This window comes from Patella vulgata, chromosome 1 (genome assembly GCF_932274485.2).
Source record: "Patella vulgata chromosome 1, xgPatVulg1.2, whole genome shotgun sequence".
NCBI lineage: Eukaryota > Metazoa > Mollusca > Gastropoda > Patellidae > Patella > Patella vulgata.
Window position 1 is genome coordinate 9,216,371 of NC_065879.2, and position 21,589 is coordinate 9,237,959.

A 21,589-nucleotide genomic window follows, 5' to 3' on the forward strand; every position below is an offset into this window, starting at 1 on the left:
TAATTAATAATTTAGATAACATTTCAGGCCTAAAGAAAGACCTGAAATAGGCAGATTTAGCTCTTGCATAATGTATGTTTAAAATAAGAAAACAAAGTCTTTGTTGTGAATGTTTTAATCATTATATATCATTAAATCAAACTACTGTATTATTATATAAGATGGCCATCAGTCTATAAATATATATACGTAAGATTGGAAAAATATTAACATAAGTTTAAAATAAGTTTACAAAATTAATAAAGATTCAATACATAGCCTATGTAAAATAACATAATTATTGACACAATAAAGATCTAACCAGCGGTTGCCATGCAAGATACACCCACATTTTGCAAGATATGGCTATAGAGCAAGCTAAAAAAAACCCGTGATTTTTCGTATAATCAGTGGCCATAATCCAGGAAGTTATGGTCTGTCCGAAATGCGTGAATATCAAAAGGAACTGAGATCTTTGGGATATAAACATATATTTTAAGTTTCATCAAAATCGGACAAAAATTGGCCACAACTGTAGCACTATGGCCCTTGAGACAATTTTGGCTCTTTATAAAATTGTCTCTTTAATTTTGTCTATAAAGTTATATCACACGTACTAAATGAACGTGGATATAGTTATTCGTAAAAAGCAGTGATGTTTTGGTCAAATTATAATCATTGTCAAAATAGTCATCAAAATCTAGCTGTTAATCGACCTGGGGTTGATAGACCAAAAATAGGTAATGTTGCCTGTCTTGTTTGTGGGAAATATAGAGTTTTATTCCTTATATGACGTGGAAATTCACGTCAAGGTTATTGAAGACCTGCAAAAAGTAGGAGGTATAAATTAGGGTGTAGAGGAGAGCTAGATTAGAGCTCACCCAGAAATTCTTACCAGTCATTACCATTGAGAACGAGGAACCTGAAAGCCGTAAACTTAGTAATAAAGTTGGGAAATCAGTATTACTGTAGTGTTATTTACGATCACAAACAAAACCAATAAAGAAGTCCGGTAGTACTACACAACCTTGGTATTACATACTTTTACTTTATTTTACGACATTCAAACTCAACCATCATCAGGGTGTAACAATGAAATAATTAAACGATTTTTAAAATCGGATGAAAATTATGACCTTTAGAGGGTCCACAAGCTAAAATCGCTATTTTGTCGTACAATCAGGGGCCATAATCCAGGAAGATATGGCCCGATATGCGCGATTATTGAAAAGAACCGAGATCGTTGGGATATAAACACATGTATTAACTTTTATCAAAATCGGATAAAAATTGTGACCTCTGTCCAGCAGTTTTGGTCCGATTTTCACGAAATTCGAACTCTATGATCATTATGGTGTAACGGTGAAATATTTGAACGGTGTTTTAAATCGGATGAAAATTGTGGCCTCTAGAGGGACCACAAACTAAAAATGCGATTTTTCGTACAATCAGGGGCCATAATCCAGGAAGTTATCATACGGTCTGTCATTGAGTCAACTGGCGTGGTTTCGATTCCCCGGTTGTATGTGACAAGGAGTAGGTGTTTTCTCCGGGTCCTCCGATTTATTGAATTATTGAAATAAAATTGAACCATAATATGTTAGTCCCGAAATGATCTAGTTTGTGTCGAGTGGACGTTAAACTCTCTCTCCCCCCTCTCTCCATCCCAGTATCCCACCTCTCTCCATAAACAAACAATCATCACTGGTACATAATGTCCGAACCATAGTGACCACAGTGTCATATTGTTTATATTGTGGTCGTGATCCCAGGATCAAAAGATTTGCAGTCCTATATTGTTTGTTTTGAGTCCGTGACCAGAAGGGCAATGTCTCATCAGTGTTAAAGAATAAAGATATACGCCCTTTAAAACACTGATATACTTTTGTACTTGAGATGTTATTTAAAGTTACATTCCACTTCTACACGTTGCCACTGGCAACCTTTGATAAAACTGTCCTGTTTATTTGGGTCACTTTTCGGTTGAAACGACTCGATGATAAATACTATTTTTCACACTTTGCTTCACAATACACCTCGCAAAGTGTGCTAATAACTACTACATACATTATGGGAGATTGTATATTTAGCCTACCCTCGATCATCATTAATAAAGTCATACACAAATCGGATTTAATTAAAAACAGCGTCATAGAACAAAATAGTGAACATGTGATGATCAATAGACCGCGCGATCTTACCTTTAGGCCAGTTATAGCCGGCACGTCGTGTGCTACCAACAGACTAAATTTTAATCATATATAAAGGATGACACTGACTTCCTCAATAAACTGCATCAGGAAATAAACGACGAGGAAGTATTTATAATTTGTGTCTGCAGGGAGTCAGTTATTGGATAGATAGATAACTTGTACTTCGAAATCGCCGTTCAGGAATAATACTTTCGAATTTGGAAAACGTAATTTTATACAAACAAGCAAACAGTGAGGCTGATGTCCCCCGCCGAAATCTCAAAATAAATAGATGACACATATTAATCAATAGCACATTTATTTTTTTCAAAATATTCAAAGTTATCTTGTCCCAAAGCATCCACCAATGAAATTGCTTAGCTCTGCTTAGCTTTAGCTCGAAATGTTAATCATTGAACTCAGTCAAGACATTCACCCAATGATCGAACATCTACAACACATTTAAACATTTTACCTCAATTAAAAGCAGAGTTGTTATGTACCAAAGTCTTGACCAGTCAAATTGCTTATCGCTCCTTAGCCTAAGCAGAAAATTCTCATCATCGAACTTAGTCAAGGTAATGATATAATGAATCTATACTCGGAGTTTCATCACTCTCACTTAATTAAAACCAAAGTTATTGTTGACATTAATAGTTTAATACATATAGACAATACAAGTTGACTCCCTAAGTAAATAATTAGTGGTCTGTGTCCAGGTGGCGCTGTAGTATGAGAATAGAGTTGTAAACAATGATGGCTGACTAAATAGTCACTGAATTATATTTTAATTAATAAATAACCTGTTTGAACATTAATAATGTCTTTAATAAGACCCCAAACAACTTACATGGTGTCAGAAGTTTAAAGTGACAGCAAGTATGCAGAATCTACCACCTCCCAAGTCATTAGATTTGACAAATAGTAGAAATAAGAAGGAAGCATGGACTTCGTTCAAGAAACAATTTGAGTTGTACCTGACAGCCTCTGGAGCGAGGAATCAACCAAATGATGTTAAAAGGTCTGGATTGCTGCATCTTGTTGGTGAAGATGGAAGGAAAATAGCCTCCACATTCCAAATAAAAGAAGAGGGTGAAAATGAAACCTCAATAGAAGATTTAATCAGAATGTTTGATGATTATTTTATTGGTGCCAGAAATATTATTTATGAACGGCATATTTTAAGAAATATAAAGCAAGAGAAAAGGGATTTTGATGAATTTTTGACAGAAATCAAGGAACAAGTAAAAAGCTGTGCTTATGGTGAGATGTCTGACGAAAGTGTTCGAGATCAGATAGTAGAAGGAATAAGTAGTCCAGTCTTGCTGCAGAAATTACTAACCAATAAAAATGTAACATTAGAAGTAGCCATACAGGAATGCAGGACATTTGAAAATGTAACTAAACAGATGAATCAAATGACATCTAAAGGTCAAGAAGGCGCTACTGCAGTATGTCACCAAACCGTTGATGCCTTTAGTAAAAAAGGGAGAAAAACAAATAATCATCCAAGAAAAGATGAAAATAGAAGACATACAGAAACAAAACATAAATATGAGCCAACAAACCAGAAGAAGTTTGACAAAACTTGTCAACGATGTGGTTACAATCATAAATATAATGATTGTCCAGCATATGGTAAAACTTGTACCAAATGTCATAAATTAGGTCATTTTAGTAAAATGTGCAGGACCAAGAAAGTCGACCAATTTACTGAAGACAATTCTGATGAAGATTTATTTCTTGGTATGGTAAATGAAGAAATTATTGATGAATCAAATGATGAAGATAATTTATACATATCAATGGTGAAAGAAAATAATACCAATAGTAAAGATACCTTAGAATGGAACATAGAAGCCAAAGTTGGTGTTCAAGACAGAAAAGTTAAATTTAAATTAGACAGTGGAGCGCAAGCTGATGTGTTACCCTACCATGTCTATCGACAAATATCTAGAAAAAGATTAAATCCAACCAAAAGAAGACTAGTTACCTATAATGGTCAAAGATTAGATATAGCTGGTGAAGTTATTCTTATGGTTAAAATAAAGAATGACAAGAAATTGGTCAACTTTATAGTTATTCGAGATAAAACGGTTCCAGTTTTAGGGCTGAGATCCTGTGAAGATTTAAATTTAATAAAACGAGTAGAAAGTTTAAATAACAAAGACAATGATATATTTAATAAATATAATGACGTTTTTAATAAAACAATAAAAGGTATAAATGTGCCTGAAGTTAAAATCTATATGAAAGATGATGCTAAACCAGTCCAGTATCCTCCCAGAAGAATAGCTTATGCTATTCGTGAACAAGTCAAGGAAGAGTTGAATAGGATGGAACAGAATGGTATTATTCAGAGAATAAATGAACCAACCGAGTGGATAAATGCAATGGTGGTCGTAGAGAAGCCTAATGGTAAGCTACGTATCTGTTTAGATCCCAGAGATTTAAATCAGTACATCATATCAGACCAATATAAGATGCCAACCATTGATGAGATGACTGCTAGGCTGAATAATTCGAAGATATTCACAAAATTAGACGCTACCGAAAGTTTTTGGCAGCTAAAGCTTGATGAAGAGTCATCAAAATTAACAACATTTTCAACTCCATTTGGTAATTTTTGTTTCAAAAGACTTCCTTATGGTTTAAACATTTCTAGTCAAGTATTTCAACGTGTTATGAGTCAAACATTTCAAAATCATGAAGGCGTAGAAGCTTATGTAGATGACATAATGATACATGCTGAAAATCAGAAAATTCATGATGAAAGACTTAAAGCTACACTAGACAAATGTCGTGAAATGAACTTAAAACTGAATAAAAATAAATGTGAACTGAATAAAACTGAGGTAAAATATCTTGGTGTAATTATCACTGGAGATGGTCAGAAAATTGATCCGGATAGAATTTCATCCATTGTAAATATGAAAAGCCCATCTTCTAAGGAAGAACTACATAGATTTCTAGGGATGTTGACCTACTTAGCTAATTTCCTACCCAATCTTTCTCAAGAAACTGCAATATTGAGAGACTTAATTAAAGAGAAAAATGTGTTTGTATGGACAGCAAACCATGAACTAAAATTTCAACAGCTAAAGAGAATGTTGACAGAAGCACCAATTTTAAAATTCTTCGATACAAAAGAAGATATTACTATAACTTGTGACAGCTCACAATATGGTTTAGGTGGTGCACTATTACAAAATAACAGACCAGTCGCGTTTATATCAAGGACATTGACTGATGCTGAGAAAAATTACTCTCAGATTGAAAAAGAACTGTTATCAATTGTATTTACTACAGAACGATTTCATCAATATGTTTATGGTGTGAATAAATTTAAAGTTGTTAATGATCATAAACCATTAAAATTTTTATTTACAAAATCATTGACATCCGCACCTCCGAGAATAGCAAGATTGATGATACGTTTACAAAAGTATAATTTTGAGTACGAATGGATACCAGGAAAAGACTTAAAAGTAGCTGATACATTAAGCAGAGCACCACAACCCCCAAAACCTGAAGATTTAAAGTTTCATCAGGAATTAGATTATTATGTGCATGTGGTACATGCATTATTACCATTTAGTAACACAATGTTAGATAACTTTCAAAAATCGTGTGAAGCTGATAATGAACAATTAGAATTACATAGAATCATTCAAAATGGATGGCCAGATAATCGTCATGATTTAAATGACACTGTAAAACCGTATTGGAACTTCCGCGATGAACTTTCAAATTTTAAAGGTTTAATTTACAAAAATAATAGATTGTTAATTCCTAAAGAGTGGAAAAGCGACATGCTGAGACGATTACACGAAGGACATTTAGGTTTTGAAAAATGTGTTACTCGAGCAAGATCCTGTATGTTTTGGATCGGCATGTCAAATGACATTGAAAATTACGTAACAAAATGTGAAATATGTCAAACATATAAAAATCAACAAACAAATCAAACACTTCAACCACATGAAAGACCAAATATTCCATGGTTAAAAGTTGGAGCAGACTGTTTTCATTTTAATAATTTAGACTATTTACTGTTAGTTGATTATTATTCAAATTACTTTGAGATAGCTCAGTTGAAAAATTTGTCAGCTGAAGAAACCATATTAAAAATGAAATCCATCTTCGCAAGACATGGAATTCCAGAAACCCTTGTGTCTGACAATGGGACAAATTATTCAAATGAAAAATTTAGAAAATTTTCAACTGAATGGGGAATAAATCACAAAACATCGAGTCCTCATTATCCAAGAAGTAACGGGTTAGCTGAAAAATATGTTGGAATTGTTAAAAAGTTACTCATCAAAGCTAAAGCTGATAAACAAGATCCTTATTTAGCTATATTAAACTACAGAGACAGCCCAGTTCTTGGATCGAAAACTCCATCACAGTTATTATTTGGAAGACGATTACGAACTAATTTACCAATATCCAAATCATATCTAAGACCTACAAGACAGATAGGTGTTCAAAAGGAAAGAGAAAAGAAGATAGAAGGTCAAAAGAAACAATTTGACAAAACATCAATTGACTTGAAACCACTTCAACCAGGTCAATCAATCAGCATTTGGAATTTTGATAGAAAGAAATGGGCTCCTGGTAAAATTCTATATCAACACAACAGTCCAAGATCTTATATGGTACGAAGTGATGATGGTTCAGTAATAAGGAGAAATAGACAACATTTAAAACCTTTCTACACAGAACAATATTTTAATCATGATCCAGTTGACAACACAATTCAAAATGGTGGACAAAATGGAGACAATAACTTTCCAGGAAATTTTGAACTAGAGCACAATCAACCAAATGGACCAAATGAACAACAAGAAGAAATTCAACCTGATATAAATGAACCAAATCTATTGAGAACTGCTAGTGGAAGAGTAAGCAGGAAACCATCATGGATGAGAGACTATGATAACTAAATATATTTTGTTCTGTGAATTTAAAACAATTGGATATTGCATGTTTAGTTTGTTACTTTAATTGAGTGAAGTTTAATTTGTGTTTAAAATTTTATTTTATATAAAAAGGGAGATGTTGACATTAATAGTTAAAAACATATAGACAATACAAGTTGACTCCCTAAGTAAATAATTAGTGGTCTGTGTCCAGGTGGCGCTGTAGTATGAGAATAGAGTTGTAAACAATGATGGCTGACTAAATAGTCACTGAATTATATTTTAATTAATAAATAACCTGTTTGAACATTAATAATGTCTTTAATAAGACCCCAAACAACTTACAGTTATCGTGCCCCAAAGCATCAAGCAATCAGATTGCGTATCTCTGCTTACCGTAAGCAGACAATGTTTATCATCGAACTCCATCAAGGCATTCACCTACACCAAGTTTGAACATTCTACCTTATTAGAAGGAGAGTTATTGTGTTCCAAAGTCTCGACCAATCAAATTGCTTATCGCTCTGCTTACCCTGAGCAGAAAATGCTCATGATCGAACGTAGTCAAGGTATTGATATAATGAAACTATACACCAAGTTTCATCACTCTCACGTAATTAGAACTAAAGTTATCGTGCCCCAAAGCATCAACCAATCAGATTGCGTATCTCTGCTTACCGTAAGCAGACAATGTTTATCATCGAACTCGATCAAGGCATTCGCCTACACCAAGTTTGAACATTCTACCTTATTAGAAGGAAAGTTATTGTGTTCCAAAGTCTCGACCAATCAAATTGCTTATCGGTCTGCTTACCCTGAGCAGAAAATGCTCATCATCGAACTTATTCAAGGTATAGATGTAATGAAACCAAGTTTCATCACTCTCACGTAATTAGAACTAAAGTTATCGTGTCCCAAAGCATCAACCAATCAAATTGCTTATCTCTGCTTACCCTACGCAGAAAATGCCCATCTTCGAACTCCATCAAGGCATTGCCCTAATAAACATCTACACCAAGTTTGAACATTCTAGCTCAATTAGAATGAGAGTTATTGTGTCCCAAAAGTGTAACGGACAGACAGACAGGCAGACGGACGAACCCATTTTAATAGTCCCCTGCCTTCTTTGAAAGGCGAGAGACAATTTAAGATTGTTCTATGGGCTCAGTGTGTTCAATATGGTATTTTAGGGGGGGTGGATGGCCGAATGGTTAGCACGTGCGCGCTGTATCATAAGACCTGTCATTGAGTCAACTGGCGTGGTTTCGAACCCCCGGTTGTACGTGACAAGGAGTAGGGTTGCCTGTCCAACCTCGTGGGTTTTCTCCGGGTCCTTCGGTTTCCTCCCACTGCTAAAGACCCTTACGCGCAAGCGAATTATTGAAATAAAATCAAACCATATGTTAGTCCCGAAATGACCTAGTTTGTTTCGAGTTGAAGTTAAACTCCATTTCTCTCTCTCACACTCTCAATATGGTATTTTCAATTTTTTGTGTACATTATTAATATCTGAAGACGCCTATAGAGGGCAGACAGTAGTAGTAGTTAGTTGTATTTTACGTCCGCTTCCACCGAGGTGATATCGCAGACAAAGAAGGCAGACAGCTAGCTTATATGATTTAATGTATGTCAGAATGAAGTAAAGTGGAGAATTATTTACCCGGACGTGAATTTTATTCTTTTATGCATTTATCTACCGTAAACAAAGAAGTACTTGTACTGTATCTACTTTAATATATATATATTCCAATTAAAAACATCTATCCAGGCAAGGAAGTAACTTAACACATCAATCCAGATAATCATATGTATTCTAAGATTTCGAGCCCGCCCAACTCTTTCAGCAGACACGAAAAATCAAGTGAGGCAAGTGGCCGAGAAAATTCATCCAGACTTTCCCGCGTAGCTCGCCCTTGTCAGTAGTGCAGGGCGGAGGGCCTGACAAGGACAGCTGTCTAGTCGTTCGGGTACGAAAAACCGAGGTCCCGTATACACATTGGCGTACACGTTAAAGATCCCTTGACAGTTGGAATTCGATATAAGAGTAGGCCGTAGTGCCGCTGTCCGGGCAAAATTTCCCTCATAGCACACTGTATGCCAGTCTTCATTAGCCCAGTTCGGAGCCTAATATTGTGTGTAGGAAAGGCTTATGACAGTGTCAAACACACGATACAATTTGGCCGGCGTCCGTCTGCCAAGACTATAGGTAAGAGCGGGTCTCAGAGGACTAAATCTTTTTGTTAAGGCCAGCTCAAATATGCCCAAATATTGAAGATTAAATCTTGTACCTTGTCAAACTATGGACTAGTGGATATTAATGCCGGGCTAGTGCCTGACAGTAGCCCCTGCTTAGTGTCAATCATTTAGAGGCTAAATCTATTTGTTAAGGCCAGCTCAAGTTTGTCAAGGTCGTTGAGATGTAAATAAGGTTTGGGCACGTGATTGTTGACAAGATTGTTGGTTAGGGTAAGCATTGGGGCTAGGTCAAGGGCTAGGGTTAGGGTTGGGATTAGCGCTAGCCCTGTTTAGCCTACATCTCGTCACCTAAGACAAAAAATTGAGCTGGCCTTATCATTTAGCACCAACCGTCAGCTCAAGAGATTGCCAATGTCATGCATTCTGATATTCACCAAGAAACTACAAATGACTACTTTTTTTAACCAACTTTTTATTATGTCCTTTGAAAAAAATTAAATAGTACTAATCGTATGCATGAATTTTTAATATAACAGTAATGATCATGTATTATAAATGATTCTAGACACCACATGGTGTTATTATATGCACCCAAATTCAAATAATAAATATACACCAGCTAAATATCAATCTTATTAAAATCAGATGTCAATTACCTTTCTGGGGCCTGTTTCACGAAATTTTAGTAATTTGATTGGATAATATTAAATTGATTTTAGTCCTTAGCCAATCAAAATTGAAGTATCTACTAAAATTTAGATTTTATCTTTAGTTAAGATTTCGTGAAACAGGCCCCTGTTTAGAAACATTTCGTTTCAGAAAATTTAACGAAACGAAAATGTGATCCAATTTTTAATTCTATTGTGTATATTCTACTGGAATCTACCATCTCTTTACTGTAACCCCAAAAATGGAATTCTTTAACATAAAATCCTTGCTGTTTTAGGGCCACATAGTCACACATTCATATAATAAATTAATCTCAGATAATATTTCGTTTTAATTTCAATGTTATAAATGAAATTTCATATATAAGAAACGAAAAAAACTTCAACGGCAGCTAATTCGCCCGGGCAGTCTAAAAAGTTTGTCGTAAATATATTCTTTTGGAGGCGATGGGAGCAATCACTGATAAGACATTAAAGTGGGGGAGTGGGGCGGTATGTCGCCCTTGCGCGATGCGACTGTGTGCGATTGGGTTTGGTGCAACTGAGAGACCGAGGTCCCATGTATACATTGGCGTGCACGTAAAATATGCCTTGGCCATAGTGCCGCTGTCCGGGCAAAATTTCCCTCATAGCACACTGTATGGGTTATGCCCGTCCTCATTAGCCCAGTCGGAGCAGAACAGTAGGACGTTAAACCCCTATTTCATTTCATTTCATTGCAACATAAGTGGTCTTGCGATCCCATACGACTGTTAAAAAAGCCAGTTGTACATGTTCTACTCAAGAGTTAACAAGCAATGAAATAATCAATGTAAATCAATAATCATTGTAAATCAATAATCATAGTAAATCAATAATCAAATCATTGCAAATCAATAATAATGATTTTTCGTCGCATGACCATAAACACTGTATACATTAGCCCCTAGAGTGTGCATTGGTAATTGTGGAAGACGGGAGGGTCGATGGACGGACAGGGGAGGCGACAATATACCACCCAATACAATCAGTAGTACAGTCTCAATTTCGAGCCCAAAATCGGTATACAACTTTCAATTTCATTTTTAAAATGTTGTGTGAAACGTAAAGTGTACCCTTTCATGACTAGCCTTTGGTACAACAAAAATATGCTGACAACACATTCCATTTTTCTTTTATTTTTAAAAAAGCTACCCAATTTAAACATATATTATGCAAGAGTTAAATCTGCCTATTGCAAGTCTTTATTTAGGCTTAATCAGATGTTATAGAAATTATTAATTAGACTTTTTATTTACACGACAAGCTCAAAATCACTCTGTAGTCCAAACTTCCAAAAGTGACAATTCCGTTTAGAACAAAGTAATTTGACTGACATTTTCAACATTTTCTTTTGTATCATCTATTTTTGAATTATTATAGCAAGAATGGCCAACTCATTATAAAACTCTTAACTAATGTATCTTTAATTGGCTAGATATTTATTCAGCTATAGATATTTTACCCTGGGCTGAATGTTTGTTAAAATTCAAGTTAGTTAAGATAAATATATTGACCCTGAAGGTCAGGTTGTTAAAATTGTATATATTATAGCCCAAGTCTTAAGTCACACAGTTGTAATACTATGGAGGGAGGTGGGGTGGCTGAATGGTTAGCGTGCGCGCGCTGTATCATAAAGTCTGTCATTGAGTCGACTGGCGTGGATTCGAATCTCCGGTTGTACGTGACAAGGAGTAGGGTCGCCTGTCCAACCTCGTGGGTTTTCTCCAGGTCCTCCGGTTTCCTCCCACTGCTAAAGACCCCTATGCGCAAGCGAATTATTGAGATAAAATTAAACCATATGTTAGTCCCGAAATGACCTAGTTTGTGTCGAGTGGACGTCAAACCCAATTTCTCTCTATCTCTCTCTCTGTAATACTATGGTCCTTGCGACCATATTGTATCTTTAACTGATTATATAGAGTCAAATCACAGTCACGTACGTAATGAATTGAGTGATATATTTATATATAAAAAAACAGTGATATTTTGGTAAAATCATTACCGTTGTCAAAATATCCATCAAATACAAACTTATTTATGACGTGTGTTTGGTAGACCAAATAAGGTCTTTGGAGAATGGGGTTGTTTATTTCATATTTGGGAAGGAAATTAACATCAAGGTCGGTCTATGATGTACAGAAGTTAGTTAAGTGGGTTATAAAACAGGGTCTTTGGCGAAATTCATCAGATCTCACCCAGATATTCCGAGCAGCTATCATCCATACTTTATTGAGAACGAGGAATACCGAAGAAGTCCGATATTACTACACAGTCTTGGCTATTGAACTTTTATTGTCAGTGTGTAACTGTGTCACAAGTCCAATCTCTTAATATAAAGTTCATACCCCCTTACATACGCTCGTAGTTACATTCAATGGAACCATCATTCAAATAATGTCGCTAATCGTCATGTGCATTTTTCGGAAATATCTATCTTTTTACGGCTTATTCCACGCAAAAATTTACATATTTTATGCGAAACTACAATAATGTGACTTAGTTCGTTCTTCCCCTGGGCTCTTCATATTAACAAAACAAGACCTTAATCAACCTTCGATGGCGTCCGATACTCAAATTTAATTTAAAAATGGGAAAGCGAGGCTAAGTCTCGAATATACCAGTGCCCTGGTTACCACAATGCACACATCTGGTCAAAACTACAAACAGAGATAACTTGGCTCAGAATGAAGTAATTTGAATGAAATTTTCAATATTTTCTATTTTTGAGCCATTATAGTAAAAATGGTCAGCTCTTTATCTAAATCGTACAGAATGTATCTTTAAGTAAAAATAAAGTGAGGGGGCAAGGGTTTGGTCTGAGTATTTACTTATTTCGTTGACTTAAATGTTCAGTGTTAAAAATATTATCAAGTATATTTCATAATTCTTATAAGACATAATAGAATAAGATTTCACAAATTAAAAACACTTATATGGATATACTACTTCGGAATTTATTAACATAATATATGTTAAAGTTACAATTTCATATTTTCTAAGAAAGTCAAAACATAATTATTTCTATGTCTTTTGCTCTATAGGTTGTCAACTCACTATTATACGATCATAGGTGACATTCTCACACTTAAAACTCATTTACACCGGAAATAATAACACAATTACCTCCCTTGTTTTCTATTCTCCACCATGGAGCAGTTATCTTCAAACGTTTGAATTTGAAGTTGAAAATGATATTTTGCCAATTTCTCAACTGGCAATAGTGAATTATAGGATTAATAGGATTATTCTTTAACAAGGTAGGACTGTTTATAGATACCATCTATTTTAAGGCTTTATTTTAATAAATTTTAAAAAATATAACTTAAAAATATGATATTGCAACTTTAATAAATTCAGAAGTAGTATATCCATATAAGTGTTTTTAATTTAATAAAGTATTTTTCAACACAAGAGCATTATATTGATGTATATTCTATAATGTAAGAAGGTACACATTTCGTAAAACAAATCAGCACTTTCAAACCAAAGTCTTACAAATTTTATTCACATCTGTGGGAGTTTCAATTTTTATTTTTCTTGGTTAGTGCTTAATGATAAGGCCAGCTCAATTTTTCGCCATAGGTCACGAGATGTAAACAGGGCTAGCGCCAATATCAACCCTACCCTAGCCCCAATGATAACCCTAACCCTAACCTACAATCTCGCCAACAATCACGTGCCCGAACCTTATTTACATCTCAGCGACCTTTACAAAAATTGAGCTGGCCTTAGCAAATAGATTTAGCCATTTTTATGAGCAAGATACTGGGAGCTTAAAACTAATCTAGATCACCCCGCGTAAATTCTCTCCGTTTCGAATGTATAGAAACTATGCAGGACATTACAAGAATAATTCCGATTGCAATTTCGTTGGTATTGTATAGAGTGGCCAAAGGGGAGATAATTTGTGTTGGGGCGACCGAGACTAGCTGGAGAATGATTTTTGCATCCTAAACATGGAACAATTACCAAATAATAACAAAAAACAATTAATATAAATATATTTATATATATGAATCGTTCAACTTTGTAATTTCTATTTTATTAAGTCATTTCAAAACATGCCGTTTTAATCTCATATGTGACGTAATTAGCAAATGGTTATTATCAAATCATCATATAATCCATTCTAAAGATCACGTTCTATACTTTTACTTTTGTTTCTCCGTCTTTGAGAAACACTGGTGCACTCGGCAAACCTCGACAGACCCCGGTACTAGTCTCGGCTGTATGACGGTAAGTGATATGTACCCACACCTCTACAATTGCGATGCGGCACCGGTTTACTTATTAGGGAATCTTGCCGCTTTTAGAAAAAAGTTGTTCTTGTCTTGAAGAAAATAGGATAAACTTGACAGGAAAACAGATTCAGACTTTGAAAGCTTTGTATGATAAAACATTCTTCAAAGGCGTCGTCATGGGCAACGCAGCTGGTAATCCGGGAACTTGAAAGTAGTTCCAATGGCGACCTTTGTCATACAGCCGAGGCTAGGGTACTGGTCTGCTGAGGTTTGCCGAGTGACAATGGTGTACACTCTCCACTGACGTGATCTATTGATTCTGAACGTATTGTCAGTAAGCGTGGTTAAATTTTAATGTGTTTTGAGGTGTTGTTGCTACGGCGAATCGATCTTTCAGCATTGTAGCTATTGATATAATTAATCAATAACACTAATATTGGTGGAATATTCATACCAGACAACACTAACGCAAACGACCAATACGTCGTGTTAAAAAAATAAATAGTTTAATGGTTTCTTTATTTGGGAAGAATAGTGGGCGTTATTTCAATTTGTCAATAATGTTTTCCGCCAATAGTCCGTTAGCATTCTAAATCCATTAAATGTGAATAACATTTCCCAGAAAAGTAATTATCGGGTGGTTATTTCCAATGGCAATTTTGGTATATATGGAAAGTAGAATTATCCAATCTTACTAGAAAAATACAGGATTCCCCGAAAAACACCAATGGAGCGCATAAAGGACAAAAATGTAAGGTTTTTTCCTAATCGACAGCCCGACGATTAGGAATGTCTGCTCGCGTGACGTCGACGGATGCACGCAAAGAATGAGCGCTTGATGTATATGTTGATAAACCTTTTGAAGAGTTCAATGTACAACACTTTCTGAGATAAAAACCATGGAAAAAGACGTGGGTAGTGGATAATCCGAGAATTTAATAAGGCTTCGATATTTATGATAAATTGATAGCGATTAAAGACAACATTGTCTTGTGAATGCAACAAATTCTCCTCCGGCTTCGCACCCATTGCTAGGTAGTGCGTCAGCTAAGTCACGTGACACAAACATGACTTCTTTTAATAGATTTTTTATAGCAGGGGTATTCCCTCGCGAAAACAATGTTTTGAGAATGATTTAAAGCAAAATTTGATTAATTAGTTTGAATATGCTTTTAGTCCAAATACATCATAAAAACACCCAGTTTGTATGCGGAAACGTATCTTTAAGTCCACTCTGTGTAATAATTTTATCATTTGCAATGGAGTCAATGATATGAAATAACTATTCACAGCTGGTAAAAGGAGAAAAACAAAAGTTCTTTCGTTCAATATATACTAAGAATTTGCACAACAGAACTTTTATAGACTTAAGAAATTTATGGATGTCAGGTGGTCACATCTGCAGCTTGCAATCACATTTACATTAAGGAATTTGTTGATATAAGTCCATTACACATACATTATATAAGAGCTAAATCTGCCAGTGCAGGTCTTTCTTTAGGCCTTAAATGTGATCTAAGTTATTAATTAGACATTAATTAACTTATTCAGACCATAATCAACTCTCAATGTCATCGCTAGCCTGCGATATTTACTGGATCATAGTCCGATCTGCTGCTCAACGTTCATTCATGATTGGGGGGGGGGGGGTTGGATGGCTGAATGGTTAGCGTGCGCGCTGTATCATAAAGCCTGTCATTGAGCCGACTGGCGTGGTTTCAAATCCCCGGTTGTACGTGACAAGGAATAGGGTCGCCTGTCCAACCTCGTGGGTTTTCTCCGGGTCCTCCGGTTTCCTCCCACTGCTAAAGACCCCTACGCGCAAGCGAATTATTGAAATAAAGTTAAACCATATGTTAGTCCCGAAATGACCTAGTTTGTGTCGAGTGGACGTTAAACCCCATTTCTCTCTCTCTCTCTCTCTCTCTCTCTCTCTCTCTCATTCATGATTAACTCAAAAATTGGATAATCGAGACTATGTTTTTATCCTACCGACTTTAGTAATGATGATCGAGGCTAGGCCTAAAATTTAATCGCTTAATTCTCGGTTCAGGGTGGATCAATTTGACTGAACTTTCAGCAAATTCCCTTTACATTATCTAGTTTTTAACTATTATAGTTTGAACTGCCAACTCTTTAATCTCCCATAATGTATCTTTAAATTTTAAAAGGTTCACAGAATATGTTCATCCATGAATTAGGGAGCGCTACAAAATAACACCGAACTTTTCTAACAAAAAAAACCCAAAAAACATTTTTACATTTGACGTGAAATACACAAAATTAACTAAATAACCCAGGGGCCTGTTTCACGAAATTTTAACTAAGATAAAATCCAAATTTTAGTAATTTGATTGGATAATATTAGATTGATTTTAGTGCTTAGCCAATCAAAATTGAAGTATCTACTAAAATTTGGATTTTATCTTTAGTTAACTTTTCGAGAAACAGAGCCCTGTCCACTAAATGTCGTTCAACCTAGTATGGCCATTTATGAATTTAAATCTAAAAGCCGGTGGTCGTCATCTGAATATATAAATGATTATTTAACATTTGAAGATGCATTATCTAAGAGCTAAGTCTTCCAATTGCAGGGCTTTTGATGGCTTTAAATGTTAGTTTGCCTGGCAACAAAACTTACGGCCACAGCAGCTAAGTCGTCCGTGAGTCAACAAGGGTTGTCGCATATTTTTTCTTTTGTCAGAAATGAATACATTTACAACACACTAAAATATGATTAATGATTACAAATAACAACCCATTTGGCTTCTAGTTCTACCCTATTCTAACATTTAGCATACAAAATATTTAATATCAATTTGCCATAATCATCGGAAATCGTTGAAAATTGATAAGTTTCTTCGTCTCCTGACCTTAAACACTGTATAAATTTAAAGTCAATCAGATATTAACTTTAGCCTCAAGAGCGTCCCATTATTTTTCAAAGTAATTATCGGAAATCGTTGAAAATCAATAGGCTTCTTCGTCTCATGACCTTGAACACTGTGTATAAATTTAAAGTCAATCGGATATTAACTTTAGCGTCTAGAGCGTCCACCAGGTATTTCAAAGTTAGAAATCGTTGAAAATCAATAGGCGTCTTCGTCTCATGACCTTAAACACTGTGTGTAAATATAACGTCAATCGGATATTAACTTTAGCCTCTAGAGCTTCCAACAATCGAGGCTACAGAGTTAAAATGAGGATTTCTGGGCTAAGAAATGGTTAGCACATGCGCGCTGTATCATACGGTCTGTCATTGAGTCAACTGGCAGGGTTTGAATCCCCGGTTGTACGTGACAAAGAGTAGGGTCGCCTGTCCAACCTCGTGGGTTTTCTTCAGGTCCCCCGGTTTCCACCCACTATTAAAGACCCCTACGCGCAAGCGAATTATGTTAGTCCCGAAATGACCTAGTTTGTGTCGAGTGGACGTTAAACCCCATTTCTCTCTTTCTCTCTCCTAAAATTGTCTGCAAGAAAATATTTACCCTTAAACAATCTTTTATTAAACGAAACGAGAAAATGTAGGAATAATGTTTCATAAGGCACAAGTCCTTGCCGAAATGGCAATATCCTTGGTTGCTTAAAATATATTCCCGTTTCGCCATGTTAAAATGTTCAAATAATTCCACATGATGATTACATAAATGTGTTCATTCCATTTAATCCCACGTGATGATAACATGAAAATGGTCATTCCGTTTAATCCCACGTGATGATTACATGAAAATGGTCATTCCGTTTAATTCCACATGATGATTACATGAAAATGGTCATTCCGTTCAATCCCACATGATGATTACATAAAAGTGGTCATTCCGTTTAATCCCACATGACGATTACATAAAAGTGGTCATTCTGTTCAATCGCACATGACGATTACATAAAAATGGTCGTTCCGTTTAATCCCACATGGCGATTGCATGAAAGTGGTCATTCCATTTAATCATACACGATGATAATTCCGTTTCTACATTTAAAACAAAAGACCCACAGACTAAAACTGATATCACATAATCAAACCACAAGCAATACGCAATAGTGCTTTAATATAAAATAATGTTATTAGGTTTACTCGGTTTTTATCTCCCACGCCTGCCAAGTATGACGGTACTGAAACATTGGCTTGTGTGTCCGGCCCAGAAGTTTCATGATTTGGCAGTACCGACACGCCTCTTTTTCTATATATGGTAAATGCATGTGGAATTGGAATTGTACATGGTTAAAATATCTAATATATCCAGTTGAAATTAAATCCTCGAGGAGTTCGAATTCGCAACCTTCGCAATTTATATGCAATAAGTCCACGTTTTTATCTTTGACTTTAATTTCGTCAAAAAATGTGGTAGCTTTTCGGATCGTGATGTTTGTCGTTGCCGTTCCCATGCTTATTTTATTCTGTCGAAACAATGATGTGGCGTCGGTTTGGATCGGGATTGTTAGAGTTCGATCGTTTCTTCCTAATCCAAAGTTCAAAATCAAAAACTGTTTGTCGGATTGGAATTTTTTTTGCAATAACTCATAAAACATGGGCACTGGCTCTAAAGCAATGTATTTTGGGTGCATCCCTTTGCTGATCAAACGTTCTGCGTCTACTCCTTTGTATCCACCAACTTCGATCATAACACTGTCGTTTCTCGTTAACCATGGTTTATGTATATGTACTCTTTTGTATTCCATTTCACGAGCGTCAATAGACTGCATTTCCAAAGCTTGGTAGCCTTTTACGCACGCCTCTATAACAACATAATCTTCTTCGACGAGAGTCTGTGATTCGAGGGGACATGTTGCCATTGGGTACTTTTTTTGTAGACGATCAACAGTTCCATTGTTGTTTATAAATCTCGACCAAGTCGTACTTGGGTTAACCGGATTATATGACGGTAAGAGTGTCCCAGGGTGCGACAAGAAGCCAATAATAATAACAAATACTGCTATGATGAGGATGACAGTCACCTTTCCTGCTATTCGTAATCCCAACATATTGCGACAGATTACTGAAACGAGAGAAAATATAATAATTATTAGCCAATAATAATAAGTGTAGTCAATCAACATTCTTAATCGTTAACACCAAACATCCTCTACGGGTTATTCATTCATTGGATAACTAAAAGATAAAGATATCCCCCCCCCCCCCGTCCTCGGCTTGAGAGAGCCGTGGTGGCTCGGTGGCTCGCTAACCAGTAGGGTTCGGTTTCGGGTTCGCTCCAGTTGTTGTTTGAGGAGGTTCCCCGAGATTTTCCGACGTGGTTTCTCCTTGTCAGTAATACAAACGTAGGACCTAGCAAGGACAATGTCTAGTCGATCGGATCGGACAAAAACCCGAGGTCCCATGTATACAATGGCGTGCACGTAAAAGAACCCTGCCAGTTGGAATCCAATAAAAGAGCACACTGTGTTGGTGAAGAAAAATTAAACCCCATTTCATTTCATTTTATTCTGCCGCCTTGGTTTTGGTCATTTAGGCCTAAGGCCTCGCACATGTGATCACCACCCAACCCCCAAACTCAACCAATGACGTACGCGGAATAGAGCTGTCGCTATCTTGGTAGGCCTACACTCAGCAGAAGGAAAAGTCTAGAATACAGTAGGCTACCACAGACACAGCAATGCCAGCGTGTACAAAATATGTAGGCTATATCTTATGGCCACAAGCGTATATGCATCACAAATTTCAATCAGCATTCCACGCTATATTCTGGCGTATTTGAATTCATTCGAGCAATTTCTAATGAAGACTGTCATGCGCCATGCAGTCGCGTGCACGACTAGAAACTGGCGCCTAGGGGAGACCACCCCGGTGTCGAACCCCGGCCCTGAAACTCACGGTTCGTGAGCTAGCACTTTACCCACATACGCCACCGTGGATCCCTATTATAGGGTATAGAATTTGTAAAAGGACTAGGCCAAACAAACCACTGACCGGCCTACCGATCAACCAGTTGTTTATAAAAACCAGCATGGAAGTTAAACTGTTAAGAGAAGTCGAATGTTATAAAATAAAAACGACTCGCAAAAGGACCTTAGCATCATTTTCTTATAAAATTAAAAAAAAAACAAAAAAACAAAAGTGGTAGGCCTATTCGTCATCATAACGATAATAAGTATGCCCTAGTCTATATGACGGAAAATATGATAAATAAATATTATTTAACAGTGGCGCCTAGTAGTAGGCCTAAGCCTAGTCGTTAGTCGTTACGTCGCGAGGACGCCTTCTTCGAGGGTTTATCCATAAAAGGCCCATATAAAACTAAATTACTTTCTTTGTGCTGATCCATTACTGACAATGATTAATGGGTCAAAATATTCAAAGCACTGACACCGGTCTAAAACGATGAAAATTAAAACCAGCAGGCAAACGACTTTTGTGTGTTTCAAACACAGAGAACATTTGTCTGTCAAGAGTCACCTCCCTTAGGTATCTCATAAAACGATTATTTGAGTATCTGGCTAAATCTATTTGTTAAGGCCAGACCAATTTTTATTATAGATTAGGGCTAGGGTAAGCATTGGGGTTAGTTCCAGAGTTAGGGTTGGGATTAGCGCTAGCCCTTTTTACATCTCGTGACCTATGACGAAAAGCTGAGACGGCCTTATCATTTAGCACTGGCCTTATGTGGTGATCCGGATATCCGTCCCGGTACACATTGCACCTGCGTGCGTGCGTGTGTCTGACTGGGGAGGGTGTGTGTGGGGGGGGGGGCGTCACTTCTAGCCCGATGCAAAATCCAAAGCAGATTTTGATGAGGCCATCGTTCGATTTGCAAAGCTTTCGAGAATATAGGCTACCGACTGAATCTTGAACCTAAATATTTTCCTATACGGATCCTTTTTGAAAAAAAAGAAAACCCTACATAACTGTATTTTTCTGTGGCCAAGTATACGTTTGCATTATACCAATGACATACAGTATACTCATCCACATTTATTTTTATTCGGTAGAGAAAGATATAATATTTTTTTTTTTTAAAATCCACATCAACCATAGATGTACTCACTTTAATAGTAAGTGTAGGGGGGGGGCACAAAATTTACACAAAAACAAATGCACGGACAAGACATCATACTCAGAAAAACACAAACAGACAAACAATTCAAAAAAAGTGAATGGATCCGGGGGCTAGCCGTAAGCGTCTACTGCGCTGACACAGACTTCACTCAAATTTGAAAACAATAAGGAATGCAACCCAAAGAAACCATTGTGTAATGCCAGCATGAGTCATGATCTGCTATATATGCCACAAGAAATACGAATGCAAGCATATGTAGTAAAATTCAACAATACAAGTAACCACATCGGTGAAATGTACAAAATAGTCTAAATATAAATCAGTCAAGAAACGTTTCAGTTTTCAATGGAATCGAGG

At 36.2% G+C, this 21,589-nt stretch overlaps 1 protein-coding gene and 1 long non-coding RNA gene across 6 annotated transcripts in view; both read right to left on the reverse strand.

The window, feature by feature from the left end:
• Nucleotides 1-9,797: 9,797 nt before the first annotated feature.
• Nucleotides 9,798-21,589, reverse strand: part of LOC130012501 (uncharacterized) — a 69,843-nt gene continuing 58,051 nt past the window's right edge. The window contains exon 2 of the long non-coding RNA XR_008787938.1: nucleotides 9,798-13,101. This is a non-coding gene — a long non-coding RNA (uncharacterized LOC130012501). The remainder of the gene's footprint in view (nucleotides 13,102-21,589) is intronic.
• Nucleotides 9,798-21,589, reverse strand: part of LOC126812307 (uncharacterized) — a 33,957-nt gene continuing 22,165 nt past the window's right edge. For all 5 annotated transcript variants that reach the window (XM_050538677.2, XM_050538659.2, XM_056100584.1 and 2 more), the window contains exon 2: nucleotides 9,798-19,216. In XM_050538677.2, coding sequence (XP_050394634.1) covers nucleotides 18,291-19,202 — 912 coding nt within the window. In that variant the 5' untranslated portion in view covers nucleotides 19,203-19,216 and the 3' untranslated portion in view covers nucleotides 9,798-18,290. The remainder of the gene's footprint in view (nucleotides 19,217-21,589) is intronic.